This window comes from Antechinus flavipes, chromosome 3 (genome assembly GCF_016432865.1).
Source record: "Antechinus flavipes isolate AdamAnt ecotype Samford, QLD, Australia chromosome 3, AdamAnt_v2, whole genome shotgun sequence".
Taxonomy (NCBI): domain Eukaryota; kingdom Metazoa; phylum Chordata; class Mammalia; order Dasyuromorphia; family Dasyuridae; genus Antechinus; species Antechinus flavipes.
The window spans coordinates 54109263-54126463 of record NC_067400.1 but is presented as its reverse complement, the minus strand read 5'-3'; the positions used below and the strand labels follow the sequence as shown (position 1 = coordinate 54126463).

Sequence of the window (17201 nt, the reverse complement as noted above, 5' to 3'; positions counted from 1 at the left end):
GAGTTGGGAATGGAGAAAGAATAGGGAAAAGCATTTATATAGAACCTACTATGTGCCAGGTACTGTGCTAAGTGCTTTACAAAAACTATCTCATTTTATCCTCACCAAAAACTTGTAAGCTAGGCACTATTATATTACTATTTTACAGTTTAGGAAACTGAGGCAGTGATTTGCTCTTGGGTCATACTGCTAGTCTGAGGCCTGATTTGAATAGGCTAAATTTATATTTAGGCTATGAAATCTGGGTGACAACAGTTCATGTGAAAAGACTTGGGGACCCTTTCTTTGTTGGTTAAAATTAGCCAAAAATATAGGGAAAAAAATCAATACAATCTTAGTCATTTGTAATATAAATGCAATATTCAGCAACAAATGTAAATTATAGTAATGATACACATAAAATGTATGTATAATATGTGTTTTATATATACATATACATATGTGTGTGTGTGTATGTGTGTAAATGATTCCAGTTGTTTCTACCCACTCCATCATCTATCCACCCCAGTATCTACTTCTTTGAGAAGGACATTGATAAACCAGAAAATATCCAGAAGGTGACTAGATTGCTAAGGTATTTGGAAAGCTATCTCAAATTGAGCAAGAAAAAGTTGAAGGAGCCAGGAAATGTTTGACTTGAAGAATATAAAACTTAAGGGAAAGTTATTTGAAGAATATAAAACTTAAGGGAAAATTATTTTTTCAAATACTTAAAGAATGACTTCTGGAACAGAAGAGTAGACTTCTTGGAGTTACTCTAGGGTCTGCTCTTCCTATCCCTAGGAGCATTGTGCCTCACACATGTTACATGGTAAGAGCTCAATTGATGCCCATTGACGGTTGTTGGTTGAATACTAGATTTAAAGTTAGAAGACCTGAGTTTGGATCCTGAATTTCCTAGTTAGTAGTTGTGGAGCCTTGGACAAGGCATGAACCTTTCTATGCCTTGTTTTCCTTTTCTATAAATTGAAGGGGTTTGGTTGGACCTGGGTGTCCTGTTTTAGGTCCTTACCAATTCTAAATCCTGTTGTATGGATAGGGACAAGACTAATGACTTCATTGATTTAGGGAACTCTTTGGGGAGAAATTTTTTTTCTACCAAACAGGTTAGTGTCTTTTCTTCAAATTTCATATAATCTTATAGAGTTGTCTAAAATCCTGAGGTAACTTGATGTATTACCTCAGCCAGGATGTGTCAGACAGGGGATATGGTTCTAGAGCATCCTGGTTTTTAGGTCAGCTCTTTGATTTGATATCAGTGTGTAGGGTATCTTAATATTAGGCAGTTTGAAGGTGAATATTGTATTAAATTGGCTACCAGGTAGTAGATAGTATGGGTTGTTATTGGTGTACTCTAGGCTTCATTCTCAAAGAGCATCAATGACATAATGAGGATGACATCTTGATTTGTGTGAGTATGGATGAATAAAAAATTCAGTTTACTAAAAGATATCTCAAATGAGTGTGCTTGCTTTCAGTAGTAAAGAATGAAAATAATACCATAATACACTAATACTGGGTTTTCTAAAGCTATCACATCCATCTTACTTATAATATTAACATGACAGAAATAATTACAGGAAGAATAACATAATTTGTACTGATAGATTTTTTAGAATTTCTTGTCTTTCAAGATGATTGTATAGTTTTCACTTTGTCAAAATTTTGCTTAATGAAATAATTCAATTTTGTGTTGCAATGTTGTTTTCATATGGAATAATCAGTATTTTCTTATATATTACAGTACAGATGTAAGTGCCTTAGTAGAAGAAATCAGGAAAGCAGAGCCTCTTATCACAGCTTCACGAACAGATCAGGTCAAACACCTAATCTTGAAATTACAAGATAAACTTGGACAACAGGGTGACCACAAATTCTACCTTTTTAAGGTAATAAATAATAACATTTTAATTATAGATGTATTATTTAGTTTTCAGTTGAACCAAAAGATGAGTTTCATTGTCAGTTTATATTTGTTGGTTTTATTCCACTTCTTTCACTCTCTTCTATCCTTTATCAAAATATGATAAAGAGTTCTTTAGGGTGTAGCAAGTTTTTATCACCCCTGTACCCATGACAATTTGAATTGAATTCTGGAAATTCTTTGTTGTATAAACTTTTAGCAGCTAAGGCTTTTCAGAGTCCTAAAACTCCTTTTTTAGGGTTAGCCCACCAGTCAATGATGTAATCTCCAACTAAATCTTTTTTAGAGTTAGCCTACCTTATATTGGAGCTGATTCTCTAGGAACTTGCCATCCCTTAATGCTATCTTTATAAGGGCGGCATCTCCCTAATTATTTGTGAATTCCATTAGGGAACTTAGCTCTTCTTTTTTCCCTTGTTAATTGTTAAAACTCTATATAGATTTAGCCCACTGTTAGTAGCAAAACAAAATCCTTGCCTTTTGGGGGAAAAAAGATTTTTAACAAACTTATCATTCCACAGATAACAATAATAACTGATACATAAAATATTTAATATCTTTTTTTCTTTAAATGTAGTGACTGAATGAATGATTCCAATTGATGGTGCATTATAATCTATGTCATCAAGTAAATGGATGTCTCATTCCCTTTGAGTATCTTTGAAGTCTCTGTTCTTTGAATAGCTGATTTTCAAAAGACTTGTTTATTGTCTTTTAGACTAATAGTAGGCAAGAAATATTTATATAACGAGCAATTTTTTTTCTTCTATAACCATTACTGTTCAAGTTTGTGCATTTATGAACTCTTAATTTTTTCTTTTAAAATCTTTATTTATAAAGTAAATATTAGACATCAATGTAGTCACAACTTTTAGGTAATATAATTTCAATATATATGTCATAATAGTTTTTTTTCCCCAGCCCGTTCTTGAAGTCACTTTCAAGTTTTCTTGTCTGTTTATTTCCCATTCCCATTTCGTATTAATTGTTCTTCCTCATTGTCTCCTGAATCCTAGAAGTGGCCTGTCTGGTCAGCCTACTGCTTATAAGTAATCTAATTTTATTCAATTCAACAAGCTCTAGAGTGTTTACTATGAGCAAAGCAAATAATAATAATGGGTCACAGTAATTGAATATAGGATCAAGAGTTTTGTTTTCTCCAGAGCTTGTACATAAACCTAGATCAAGATACTGAAAAGCTGACATTTTGTTTTATTTTATTGTCACAATAAGAATAAAAGAAATGTCCTTTTAACATTTCAATGAGTACATGACATATTTCCTATTCTAATGATTTAAATAACAATTTTATTGACATTGCTATTACTACTATAATAACATCAATATATCACTGCTCTGATAGCAGCTCATATGAATTACAGACCCCTTATTTAAAAAAAAAAACTCATTGAGGGTAGGTGACATGAGTATTATCATTCACATTTAAATAAGAAAAAGTTAAAGTTGTAATGAAGATGCAGAAAAAGAGATTTAATGTTTTAGAAAGCTTAAAGTATTATTTATGTGAAAAATTCCAATTGTCAGCAAACATTCATGCAAAAATTCATGCAAAAATTCAATATATATGCTAACTACTTCAAAACAGATAGATATTAACATGCAAGTGAAAATGAATTTATGTGAGATGCTTAGTTTTATTGAAGTTCACTGTGCTCCATGGAGACACCATTATTCATTTCTTGAAAATTAAAAGCAAATAACAGTTACTAAAGAATTCTCTTCAAGGTACCTTTGAAAATCAGACACACAGCTATGGGACTGAAACTCTATCCATTGTATCATACCACCTCAGAGTCAAGGCACTTGTAAGGAGAGGGGAGCAATAAGAAAGGGAGTGGATGAAAAGATCTCTTATAGAAGGGAAGGTCTAAGTTAAATCTTGAACAAAGCCAGAAAAACTTTGTGGCAGAGGTGAGGACTTTGCCAAGTAGGAGGGGGAAGAGCCAGAGCAAAGATCTCCCAATTATATTTAGAAGTTAAAATTTGTATATATTGTATATATTTTTAGATTTTCTTAATTCACTGAAATTTCATGTTTTCCACTTCCATACAATTTGTGCTATTTCCCTGTAGTGTAACGAGTGATGACAAACACGGTTTTAATGAAATTAAAATTGTTTTTTTGGTCTGGCTTTCAAAATAATTAATATGCCATTTAATATCTATCTAAAATATCTATCTATCTATCTATCTATCTATCTATCTATCTATACTGTATGCCTAATAGTTAAATGTCGATTTTTTCCTTTCTTCCCTCATTTTGTTTTTTCTCCTTAATTTTTTCCCCTACCTTGCCCTTCTTTTATTGGGATTTTTAAATATTTGATGCATAGGAAATGCATTTACTGTACTATATATAGTGGATACAATGGATAGTAAGTAGAAAGAGCACAATAGACTGAGTACAGAGCCCAATTTTGCCACTTACTAATTATGTGAACTTGGCCAAATAATATTTGATTTTGGGACACTGTTTCCTTACCTGTAAAATGAGTACGTTAGCTCTAAGTGCAATGATCCTAAAAACCATGATAATTTTATATAATTATAACAATATATAAAAGTTTTATATAATTATAACAATAAGTAAAAGGCAAGGAGATTGGTGAGATTGTGTGGTCTACTGGAAAGAGCACTGGATTTTCAATCAGAATCCCTTTGATTTGTAATTCAATTCATAATTTTTAACTCCAATTGTCTCTCTGCTACTTACTACCTAGAGCAAATGATTTGAACCTAAATTAGGAGCATAAATTGTATTATCTCTAAGAGACTTCAGTTTCCAAATCCTAAAACTACACGTGTAAACATACTCACAGTTTTTTGTCTGCCTTGTTTTTATTTATTGATTTATATAATAATTATTTTTTAAAGAAGGGATAGATTTCATTTATTATAGCAATATTGTTTACAAACCAAACTTTTTCTTTCAGGTACTGTACATACAAGCAATATTTTCCAGCCACAGGCAACAATTTAAAGCAGCGGAATAAAAATAGATCTATAAAGGCATATAATTGTAAATTAATTTTCCCCCTATTTTTTTTGTCCTGACATGATCTTTCCAGCAGGTGGCAACATTCAACTATAGATAACAGGTTTAGGAACCCATTTTTCTCTTCTCATTCCTTAATTACACAAACACTAATAATTGAGAACCCTATTAAATATGCCACAAGAGATACAAAGATGAATAAAATTCAGTTCTTGCTCTCCAGAGAATTTGTAAGTGCCAAATGATTTTGAAGTTGTTGTTTTTCAATTATAACACACAGATATATTTAAAAAACAAAAAAGCAAAATTTAAAATGATGATTCTGGGATAATGAATAATTATTGTCAGTTTTGAAAATAGTGATGGCATTTGATAATAGAAGTATAGCGCTGAAGAAAGAACACTAAACATGTTTTAATTCTATTTCTGCTACTTAATAACTGTAATAGGTACTTATATAGCTTAAGTTTTAAAAGAAGTTTTTATTTCATTCTCCCAATAACTATTTGAGGTAGACTATATAGGTTTTACTATAATCTTTAGTTTGCCTATGAGGAAACAGATTCAGATGTGGTAAGGGATTTATTTTATTTCTTCATGATCATACAATTGGTAAGTATTAGAGGCAGAATCGACTTCAAATTTGAAGATATTTACACTTTATCATTATATACCTCATTATCTAAAAAATGTCTCTAGCCTTCAGTTTCCTCATCTTTAAAATGGGAGAATAAATATGATCATCTTTAAGGTTACCTTCTAGTTCTTAAGCCAGTGATATGTATATATTCATAATAGATACACACACCCCTATGTCTGTTTGTTGTATATATTTGTGAGATTATACACACATAATGATTGTAAAGTCAATCTAGTAGATTGACTTTTTTGGTGGATGATGCTACCTTTTTTTTTTTTACTTTTGACAATGAATTTCAAATGAATTCACTGTGTTTATATAAGTTCTTATACCTGGAAAATGTATTATTGGTCTTAGAAAAATCACAATATTTCATTTTTTCTTTAATTTATTTGTTTTTAAATTTTATTTGTTATTTTATATTTTGTTATTTATAAATTTCTTTTTTGTTATTTTATATTTTGTTTTTGTCCTTTTTTTTGTTATTATATATATTGCTTTTTGGGTTTTTGTTACTTTTTTAAAAATTGTTTTAATTTTACTAGGGAATTTTATTTTTACTAGGAATTAAAAGAATGATGACTTCTAATAGTTTGGTTTTGTTATAGAATAAATATGTTTTCTTATATTAAAGGTACTCAGAGCACACATATTACCATTGACTAATGTCGCTTTTAACAAATCGGGTTCATGGTAAGTTTCTCTTTTTCATTCTTAATATTTTTGTCATTTATATAGGATGGATGATTTTTAGGGGAATTCTAAGCTGGTGCATTATGTTAAAATGTGCTTCAGTTTATTACATGAAATATTTTTTAAAAAAATCTGGCACTAATTTTAATGACTTTTTTTTGCAACATATAATTCATACTACTTTTAATGATGATCTCTATAATTATGTACCTTCAATATTAGTGTACCATAATCAGTCAGTCCTGACCAGTCAATAAACATTAAGTATCTATCCTCTCAAAGAACTCACAGTCTAAGGAGGAGAGACCTTAATTTAAAAATAAAATAAAACAAGTTATTTACAGAAGAAATTGGAAATAATCAACAGAGGAAAGTCCCTAAAAGGTAAGGATTGGGAAAAGCTTCCTCTGGAAGATGGGATTTTTACCTGGGACTTGAAATTCACTGAATGGAAGAGGAATAAAACAAAATTACAAAGAAAAGCTTTTATAGCTCACACCTATAAATAGATAACACTCTTGAGGGCAGGTAAAGTGTTCAGGTATTCAATACTCCCTCATATCCTTTCACTAACAAACAGGTATAGATATGAAATTCCTTTGTATAATAATCACAAAATAAAGAGAACAGCTGTTTGGAATTGGAAATACAATCTACCACAATCTGAAGAAGAGAAGCAAAAAAGCAATAACATTAAAAGAAAACCACAATCTCTATGCAATTAAAACAGATTGATCCTGAATATAGGAGTAGAAACAACAAGAATTACAGGTTTTCTAGAACAAGAGGACAAAAGTAAAAAAAAAACACACACAAAACTTGAATGTCATAAATCAGGAAATAGTACACAATAAAACTGCCCAGAACTTTTGAACATAGAAAGTATCAATTGAAAGATTTCACAGATTGTCTCAAGGAAAAAAAAAAAACAAAATGAAAAAAAAAAAGAAAAAAAACTAACCCCCTCTTTCCATACCTCCCCACAATCCATCGCCCAGAAAACCCACCTGTGCTTCAAACTCCAAAACATGCTATTGTTAAGTTTAATAATTTCAACAACTAATTCTTCAAACAATCACCAGAAAGGCCTTCAAAAATAAGAGAAATTCAAATGGACAAGACTACTCTGCCCCCTTTAATAACTACAGGAGGGAATAGAATATGTTCTGAATTGCAAAGGAGCTCAAAATGCAATCCAAGAATGCCCAATATTTCATAATGCCATTGTTACCTTTAGGTACAGTCTTTAGGATTTGGCTCTTTCTTGTTACCTTTGCCATTTGAAATGATAAACAACTCTAACTTTGGGAATGATTTTTTTGGTTTTAAGATTTCATTTTCAAACAAAATTCAAATTTCTCAAATTTATTTTTGAAACAAAGGTGTTTTCTTCTTCTTCTCTCTGAAATAGAGATTCTAAAATAGATTGTTCATGAATAAAAATGATTTTTTTTACACTGGAATTTTAGAATTTTATTCACTATGGAAAAGCCCTTGTCTTTTTCTTAAACTCCAAATTAAGGCTACTTATTTTAAGGTTACATTTGTAAACTGCATTTATTACATTTTTCTGAACTTTTAAAAACAAATCTGTTTTGTCTAGGTAGATTTCAGTGTAGATAAATATGAAATGGAAAAGAAAAAATGGTGGGAAAACTATAGAAGCTCCTATTTAGAGTTCTCTTGCTACTCTTACTGAATCTTCAGAGATTTTCAATTTAAATGGACTAACTGCCATAGGAAAAAATATTTTCTGGAATATACCTCTGTAGCTGTATTCTACAGTAGGTATAGCATTTCAGTATATCTTTGTGGTCCAAATGAAGAAAAATCTGGGTCAGTGTCAGTCTTTAGTTGTGAGGTAGCAGTTTAACAAAGAATTGTATATTCTCAAAATCAAAATTACTACTATTTCAGTAGTAATCCATGCCATTCAAGCCATCCATGTGTTCAATAGTTTATTGTGTAATTTCATTGTTTATAATGAGATCAGTTAATAAAAGCTGTCTTCTACTTTTTGATTTTTAAAAAATGTAGTTAAAAGAAATGATAGTGTGAAGTGCTTTGCTCTCCTAGGTAAGCTATCTTCATCTGTCTATTTATCCATCTATTGAGAATAAGCTATTATATTATGCTTTAAAGGTATTCCATTTTGGAGGAAGGAGTGTGGATTAGGTGAACATCAAAATAGCTTTACTAAATCCACCAGTGTTTCATGCAGACAAATATTCTGTTTTTAATGATGACACCAAGGATGTGTGTGAGGAATCTAAGATATCAGTCTCCAAAATGAGAACTAACAGCATGAATATTTCTTACTTCTGTTTAATAATCCATAGATTGATGATTCATTATCTAAACTCTTCATTAACCTTTAAATGTTTTTTTAACCACTTTTAATTTATTGAATCTTACACATTACTGCCTGTTTTAATAATTCAATTAATTCATTAAAAACAGTAGAGCACTTTATTGTCAGGGAAATAGAAAATTTAAATAAGATACCTTTCTTATTCTAATGATAGCCCAGATTACTTCTTTTCATTTATTCTAAAATGAGTTCTTTCAAATTTGAAGGCTATTAATATTTTCCAGAAGGGGGTCGAACATATATATATGTATGTTCCTTTCCTTCAGAATACAACTCAGATGTTCTCTTCACTGTCTTTAGTGACAGTGGACTTTCTTTATCTTCCCAATTGTAAGTGTTTTCTGCCTCCTGAAATCATTTTGTAGGAAACTTATTTACCTGTATACATTGTGTCCCCCAACAGAATGTAAACTCCTTGGGAACAGAAAATATTTTATTTTTTGGTCTTTGTTCTGTCTTCAAAATATCTTAGTCCCTGGCATGGCATGTTGCACTTAACTAGCAGGTGTTTAGAACATTTCTGTTTTATTGAATAGTAACTCTCAGCTTCATTTTTTCTAGTCTGAAAGTTTATGTAGATATTTATCTAAAATAATAATGAGGCATTATAAAATTTGTAAATTTGTAGGAAATGGTGACTTGTTGGGACTAATTTTTTTCTCTGCACTGCACATAACTCAAATCCTCCCCCCCCCTTTTTAGAGAATTAAAGCCTAAGTAGAATTTTAGGTGGTATTTTCTTTGGCGGTGTTATCGTGTATCACTTGTGTTTTTCAAATAAGGTGAAATTGGGATTTAGTTTTGGTTCTCTTGTGCAGCTAAACCAATTCCATTGAGGAATCAAAGTGAAAAAACACTTTTATGATCTATTGATTTTTTTTAAAAAAAAGGAGTCAAATGAGATGCAACATTATTTTCACCCTTTTTCTCTTGTATATCCTTTTTTATTTTTTTTCAAGCTTTATTACTGGTAGCTATGATAGAACATGCAAACTCTGGGATACTTCATCTGGAGAGGAGCTGCATACACTGGAAGGTCACAGGAATGTGGTGTACGCCATAGCATTCAATAATCCTTATGGGTAAATATAATTTTATTTAATCATTTATGTATTTGAATTAAAATGGCATTAAGATTTTTGGGTCATCGTATAAAGTCAAAGCCAATGACAGACAAAATCCCTCAGACTTGGTAAAAGATATGGCTTTGTTCACTTTCATCAAGATATCCAATTTTGGGCCCAGATACTCTACTTAAGCACAAATAATACAAAATAAAGACAAAACTCTCTGGCAAGTCTCCACCCCTGAGGAACTCACCATTTAATAGGGAAGCCAAAGTGAGCTTATCTCTAAGTCATGAACTACAGAAATGAAAGGAATAGTTTGAGGGGAGAGGACTCTAGTTTGGTGCGGTTAGAGTGGGATGATGAGACCTAGGATGGGGTCAGACAGGTATTCAGAGAAATAGAAGACAGATCCTCTTCTAGGATCTTAATCATGTGACTAGGGAGATAACACAAATGAAAAGTTAAATAAGAAGACAGTGTATGATTGAGGGCCAAAGGAATGGTAATGGTAAGAAATGGCAAGTTCATATACAATTATCGCTCTGATTGGTTTTGGTCAGGGAAGACTTCATTGTTTATGGGGTACTTGATTTGGATTTAAATAATAGATATAACTGAATGATTAGTAGGGGGAAAAATACTCTAGGTTGGATGAAAATAAATATAAAGCAATTTGGTGCAATAGAACTCAATTAGCCATGGTTGGGAGACAAGTAGACTTATCTAGATGTAATAGACAAGATTGGAAAGATAGATTTGGGGGGTTATATTGTGGAGGGCTTTGATAATGTTGAGAAACAAGGCTGAAATTATACATTTGAGTTTGTATTGTGTTTGACCTTAAATGCTAGACTAGTAGATTTGAACTTTATTTTAAAGAAATGGCCACTACTGAAGGTTTTTCAGAAGAAATCAGCATGATGAAAGTAGCATTCTAGTAATGTGAATTAGGTTTTCAGGATGGTTTTAAAGGGTAAAAGCCTGAAAACAGGAAGGGGAGAGGCACTTAGAAAATTGTGAATAATACAGATCCTGGTAGTAAAGGCCTGCATTTGGAAATGGCAAAGAATTTTGTAACCTTTGATGTAGTTAGAGTGAAAAATTTCTACTATTTTTCTCAAAATTTGTAATATATATATACATAAAATGAAATTACACACATATATAAATGTTATATATATAATATAATGAAATTAATTTTGAAATAAAGCTCACCTAAACTTTATTAGTATGTCAATATATTTTTAATGTGCATTTGAAAAATGATTAAATTCTTTTAATTAAATTTCAGATAATTTAATTCTGATCTATCAAAGCTCATGTTAAAGCAGAGAAAAGCAATTTTTCATGATCTTATTAAATTGTCATAGAAGACTTTTGTTGAAAATGATAGCAGATATAGTATAACTTCTGATATAATTATTTCATTTGCAATATCTTTTTAAATGTTTGATTGTATATTATCTTGATTTTCACACAATATCCATCAATGTTTCTTTTAACAGACTTGTGTCTTTTCTTTTTTTTTGGTTCGGTATATAGAAAAGAGAAATACATGTTTACACACATAAATATAAACTAGTACCATCTCTCCTCAAACTATTCCTTTGATGTCTATAATGCATAAAGTTAGAGATAAACATACATGGGACTTCCTATTAGACTGTAAGATCCTTAGGAACTATTTGAAAGTAGAATAGGTAGTCATTTAATAGGAAATAGTAATTTTGACAGTTTTGTCTCTTGGGGAGAGAGTAGAAAGTACTTTACAATTTTGTGCACTCCTCTGATTCTTTGAATTCTCATTTATTTTATTTGAATACATTATCATTCATTTAGACATTTTGGTGGAACATACTTTTTTATATCTGCACTGACCACATTTTATAGCTGTCTAATAGTAGCTTACCAGATAGAATTATTACCTTTATTTATGTGCATTTAAAAATCATAGCAGTCATTATTTAAAGAATTTGCAAACTAATTATAGAACAAATAATAGGATTTTATACTTGGGTAGACTTTTTAAGTTAAAAATATTTGTGTCAGATACAAATCTAGGGTACTATTTATATCTCTTTGAATAAGGTACTTTTCCTAATGTTTTATTATTAGTGGTTCCAGAATCATAAATCATTTCTCCTTGTCTTTAAATAATTTATAGTCACTGAATTTTATTTTTTGCTATTAAATAAAGTTTTCTTAATTTTAGTGACAAAATTGCCACTGGATCATTTGATAAAACCTGTAAACTATGGAGTGCAGAAACTGGAAAATGTTATCATACTTTTAGAGGCCATACAGCAGAAATTGTGAGTATACTTAGAATTCTATTATATTTTTAAACATTGTGATTTGTTTTAGAGGTTCTCATGGAAATTAGCTCATGTGCTACCAAAACCATGATTAATAATCCTCAGGTACTTTCCAACTCTAACATTCTATTTTTTAATCTTTTTATTTTTTTATTCTGTGCAATACCTTTCATATAACACAGCTTGACTGATGTGACTATCACTTAAAGCTAATTGATTTTTAGTTTAACATAACTTTTATTATCTTTTGAAGAGCTCTATAATACATAGTAAATGAACATAACAATATATTATTTCTATCTTTTCAGTACAGTTGATTTCCTGAAGGTTAAATTATTAAAATGACTTTTCTGGACTTTATAAAAATATTTCCTGATAAACTGAATATTTCCATTTTTAATTATTTAAGTGAGATTATATAACATGGTAAATTGAGAATAAACTGGGTTTGAATTCTTCAGAAGATTACTAACAATGTGACCCTGGGAAAATACCTAGACCTTTCCTCTGTAAAAAAGGAATAATATCTAGATATTCTGATAGTCAAAACTTCATAAACCTTAAAATGCAGTGTAAATGGGAGTTATTATTAAACACCTTTGCACAAAACACTGTGAGAAAAAGACAAAAGAAACAGTCCTTTCTTTCAAGGAAGATTCCTTTCTATTGGAAAATGTATAAAAATAAAGATAAAGTCAATGCAAAGTACATACAAATTCACATTCAAATTACATACAAATTAATATATATTCAAATTATATGCAAAGTAGATACAAATTAATTTTAGGAGAAAGAAAACTCTTGACAGCTGGTCAACTAGAGAGGGATAGCTGGGTGCAGGAAGTAAAACTTGAACTGCTTTGAGGAAACTTAGGTTTAATGGAGGCAGAGGTGATAAGGAATTACCAAATGGGAAGAGCTACATGTTCAATGATGTGGAGATGGATAAGAGGCTACTCTTTCAAGGAGCTGGTCTGACTGAACAAAGAGTATTAGAAGAAAAATGAAATGAAATATAACTAGAAGTCTAGTTGGGAAGTATATTATGAAAAACTATAAATGCCAGACTGAAGATTCTTTATTTCCTTCTAGTAACATTAAGGAGTCACATAGTGTGGATTTCTCTACCCAAAGGAATATAAATTTTGATTGCTGAAACCTCTCAAGATATCTTAGGGTTTACAAGGTCCATTTTTTTCTTCCCTATTTATTTATTGTATCATTAAAAAAATACAAACTGGAACTATTAACTCTTTTGCCCCATGTAAGTTCATTTATGATTTTTTTGAAAATAATTGAACTTGCAAAAAAATAAGTTTTGATAAAACTCATTGGCAAATAGAACTACTTGACTATACCTTAAATCCAAATCCAAATCACCATTTGCCAACAACAGGTCCCAAAGCCTTAGTTGGTCATTGTTTGGATTCTGATGACTCAACATGAGTGTAAATCAAAATTATTTCTGTTCTACACCAAAACACAGAGGACCTCTCCTTTCCAATTAGATTTTTTTGGACTAGGTAAAAGAAGCTATTTTTTTGCCTCATTTCTTACCTAGCCTTAATCACTGAATGGGCTTTGCTGCAGACAAACTGAAACTAAGAAAGACCCTAGTTTAAAAAGACCAAGGTCTCCCACTACATTGGAACCATCTCCAGTCATCTTACCTTCTATCTTGCCATTGAACTCAGATGACTCTGGAGGAGAGAGAGACGAGCTGGTGACTTGCATAAGTCTCCCTTCCTTAAGTATAATTCACTTGCAAGTCAAGTTATTATCCTCCTGGTGTCATTGGTGCTTTTCTAGAATGAAGGACAACAAGGAACCATTAAACGTTTTTTTTAAATAGAGGAATAACATCTTCAGAATTATATTTTAAGAATATAAATTTAGCAGTTTTGAGGAAGATGTATTGAAAAAAGAAAAAAGCTGGAATCAGATAAATTAGGAGGATATTGCAGTAATCGAAGCAAGAGGTGAGCTCAGTGAAGAGAAAGGAATAGATGAGAGATATGAAGTTGGAGGAAATGGGTCTTAAAGGAAGAGCCAAGGATGACAGGATTGTAGAACTTGGGTGGGTATTGGTAGCATAGGGATCCTCAAAATTTTTAAATAGGGGGCCAGTTCACTGTCCCTCAGACTGTTGGAGGGCCGGACTATAGTAAAAACAAAAACTTTGTTTTGTGGGCCTTTAAATAAACTTCATAGCCCTGGGTGAGGGGGATAAACGTCCTCAGCTGCCGCATCTGGCCCACGAGCTGTAGTTTGAGGACTCCTGAAGAGAAATGGGGAAATCTGGAAGAGGAATGAATTTAGAGGGAAGCAGAATTAATTATTTCAGACATGCAGAGTTTGAAATCCAAATGTTTTCCAGCAGGCAATTGATATTGCAAGACTAGAATGCAAGAGAGATCTTAGAACAGTAAACATTTATTTAAATATCATCTATAAGGGATAATGATTGAAGTATAGAGATAAGAGAAAGGAGAGGCAAAAGGATAAAGATCCAGTAAAGAAAGTTGAGAAGGAACATTCATACAGATATTATCAAGCACCACTATAAGAAGCTTAGAAGAGAGATCACCCTAGAGAAGAGAATGGAAGTCTATAATGTCAAAAGCTGCAGAACATTACTAGAATGAGGAAAGGCCATGGGTTTTTAGCAATAGAGAGCATTAATAACTTTAAAAGCTTTAAAACTAAATTTGTTATGAATAGATTTTGCACTCTAAATATCAGTTCTTCCCTTAAACTGTGGCCAATTAATTATATGTTACTTGGCAACATAATTGTAAATCTTTTACAAGTTAAATAATCACATCTCTGGTTTCTTTTTTTCAGGAATACCTCAAAAGCTTCTATTTTGTTGAATATCTATTTTTTTTTTAAGTTCAGGTTTGTCGAATATGTTGTTTTGGGTTGCAGTTTGAACTGTTTTTATTTTTTGGAATATATGATTCCTATTTTGTAGAATGCAGAATAATTCTAAGTTACTTCAATTGCCTTTCTTCCATATTTGAAGTTTCTCCTCCTTATTGCATGCAAAGTTTGTCATTATTGAAATTATTATATTCAATCTCTAAAAGTCTTGGAATTTAAAGCATAGTTTCTAACCCCCAAACAACTGAAAACAATTTGTGAATCTCTCCATCATTGCTTTTTTGGTCTGTATTCAGATATTTTCAATACTTCTGTTATTTCCTGTATTATGACACTCAGATTTTTTGATGATTCATGATCTATATTGTTACCTTTTTACTTGTCTTTTGATAAAATTTTCTCAAGTTCATTATTTTTGTTTCAAATCTGTTATTCTTTCAAAACTTAGGCTACTTTGAAAGGATTTATCATTATTAAATCTTTTCTATGCTGCTATTTGTATTTAAATTTTTTAATCAATTTTGCTTTCTTACCTAAATTCTTACCTCATTTCTTATTTTAAGAGTCCTGTTTCACTTATTATTCCACAGTCTTTTAAAGAGTTTACAGGACTGTCTCTTTTCATTGGGTTATATTGATTTATTTTCCCTTATACTATAATACTTGTTCAAAATAGGAAAAAAAGATTTTAATCATTCTTTTTTGTTTTTATGATCTTCCTTACTAGTTTCATTATATGCTATGCTTTTAGTTTTCCTTCTTCATATTTTGACATTTTAGCTTTTCTTCTATATTAACAGCTACTTGCCTTTGGGAATCTTTCTTACTCTTAATATTTAATCCTTAACTCTAATTTATAGTTCTCTGAAGTTGGGCCATAGGGGAACCTCAAGCTCTACTTGCTTTGGAAGAACAGGGAAGAGTCCTGATTGCTATCTCTGATGGTAATGGGGATAAGACTTTCTACTATTGCTATTTCCAATTGTATTTATCTGAGGCCTGATTCTCATTACTCTTTTCCTTTTGAGCACCACTTTACTTTGCCTTACTCTTCTCTTTGTCTCCTTTATTGTTTCTGTCCCTTTTCTTTTTGTGGCTGCATAAAATCAGTATTGACCATATTTTGTGGAGGTGTAAAGGATTTTTGAGTTATCATTGCTGTGGAGGAACCCATACAATAGGACTCTGGAATTCCAAGTTTCAAAACTTTATTTATCCACAGTTTTAGGCAGCATGAAGTCAGTGGCAGATGGGAGTATTTATGTCTTCTTTTGTAAATTCCTGAAATTTTTGCCTTGTATATTGTAGGTTTAGCTTGCTTTAGATCTGGAACATAACTTCTTTATTTTAAAGTTTTGGTGGGGGAGAAACTTGAGATAAAAAATTGTTTTGCCATCTTGTTGATCACTTCAATTATCATTTTAATTAGCCAATTTAATCAGTAGTTTTTGTTTTTAAGAACACACTAATTTATTGAAGAGTGGAATTCCTCATCCTATATCTATTTTTGCATTTAATTTTTCTGGAAATAATATCATAATATGATGTAGGAATCCTAAGTTGAAATACTAGCTCTTCTACTTACTATCTTCATGACTTCTCTAGCCAGTATTTTCTCCATTTATAAAATGAGGAGCTTGAACTGGTTAATTTCAAAAGTTCCTTCCATCTCTTGAAACTATGAGCAAGATCATATTCTCTGGGCACTTTGATAGTTTTTTTCCCCCAGTATACACTTCTCAGTTAGATATTGATTTCTTCTTCAATAATTTTGCTAGGGCTATAGCTTGCAATAACTGGGTCGGCATTTACAAGTTCCTTTTTAATCTATACTTCTCTCTCTCTTCATCTAGCATCTTAAATTTGTGCTTTGTGGCTATTAATGAATTTTTTTGACACATTAGAACATATCCCAATATTTCCTCACATAAATGATCTCAAGAGGTATGAATAATAATCACCAAGACAGGTTGAATGAATATAGGGTTTATTTGTTGATTCAAGGTCCTTTCCTACTTTTTAAAATTTGTGTATTTTAGACCTCCCTATCTATCTTTGCCTTTCTGGAACCAATGGTTTACTTTTTTTTTTTTAATTTTATAATAACTTTTTATTGACAGAACCCATGCCAAAGTAATTTTTTTTACAAAATTATCCCTTGCACTCGTTTCTGTTCCGATGTTTCCCCTCCTTCCCTCCATCCCCTCCCCTAGATGGCAAGCAGTCCTATATATGTTAACTCCTATATATGTTAAATATGTTGCAGTATATCCTAGATACAATATATGT

The 17201-nt window shown here is 31.1% G+C and overlaps 1 protein-coding gene across 1 annotated transcript in view; it reads left to right on the top strand.

Moving 5' to 3' along the window:
* DAW1 (dynein assembly factor with WD repeats 1) overlaps positions 1-17201 on the top strand; it is a 41307-nt gene that overhangs the window by 10791 nt on the left and 13315 nt on the right. The window contains exons 3-6 of the mRNA XM_051983395.1: positions 1745-1889; positions 6215-6273; positions 9604-9726; positions 11927-12026. Coding sequence (XP_051839355.1) covers positions 1745-1889; positions 6215-6273; positions 9604-9726; positions 11927-12026 — 427 coding nt within the window. The remainder of the gene's footprint in view (positions 1-1744; positions 1890-6214; positions 6274-9603; positions 9727-11926; positions 12027-17201) is intronic.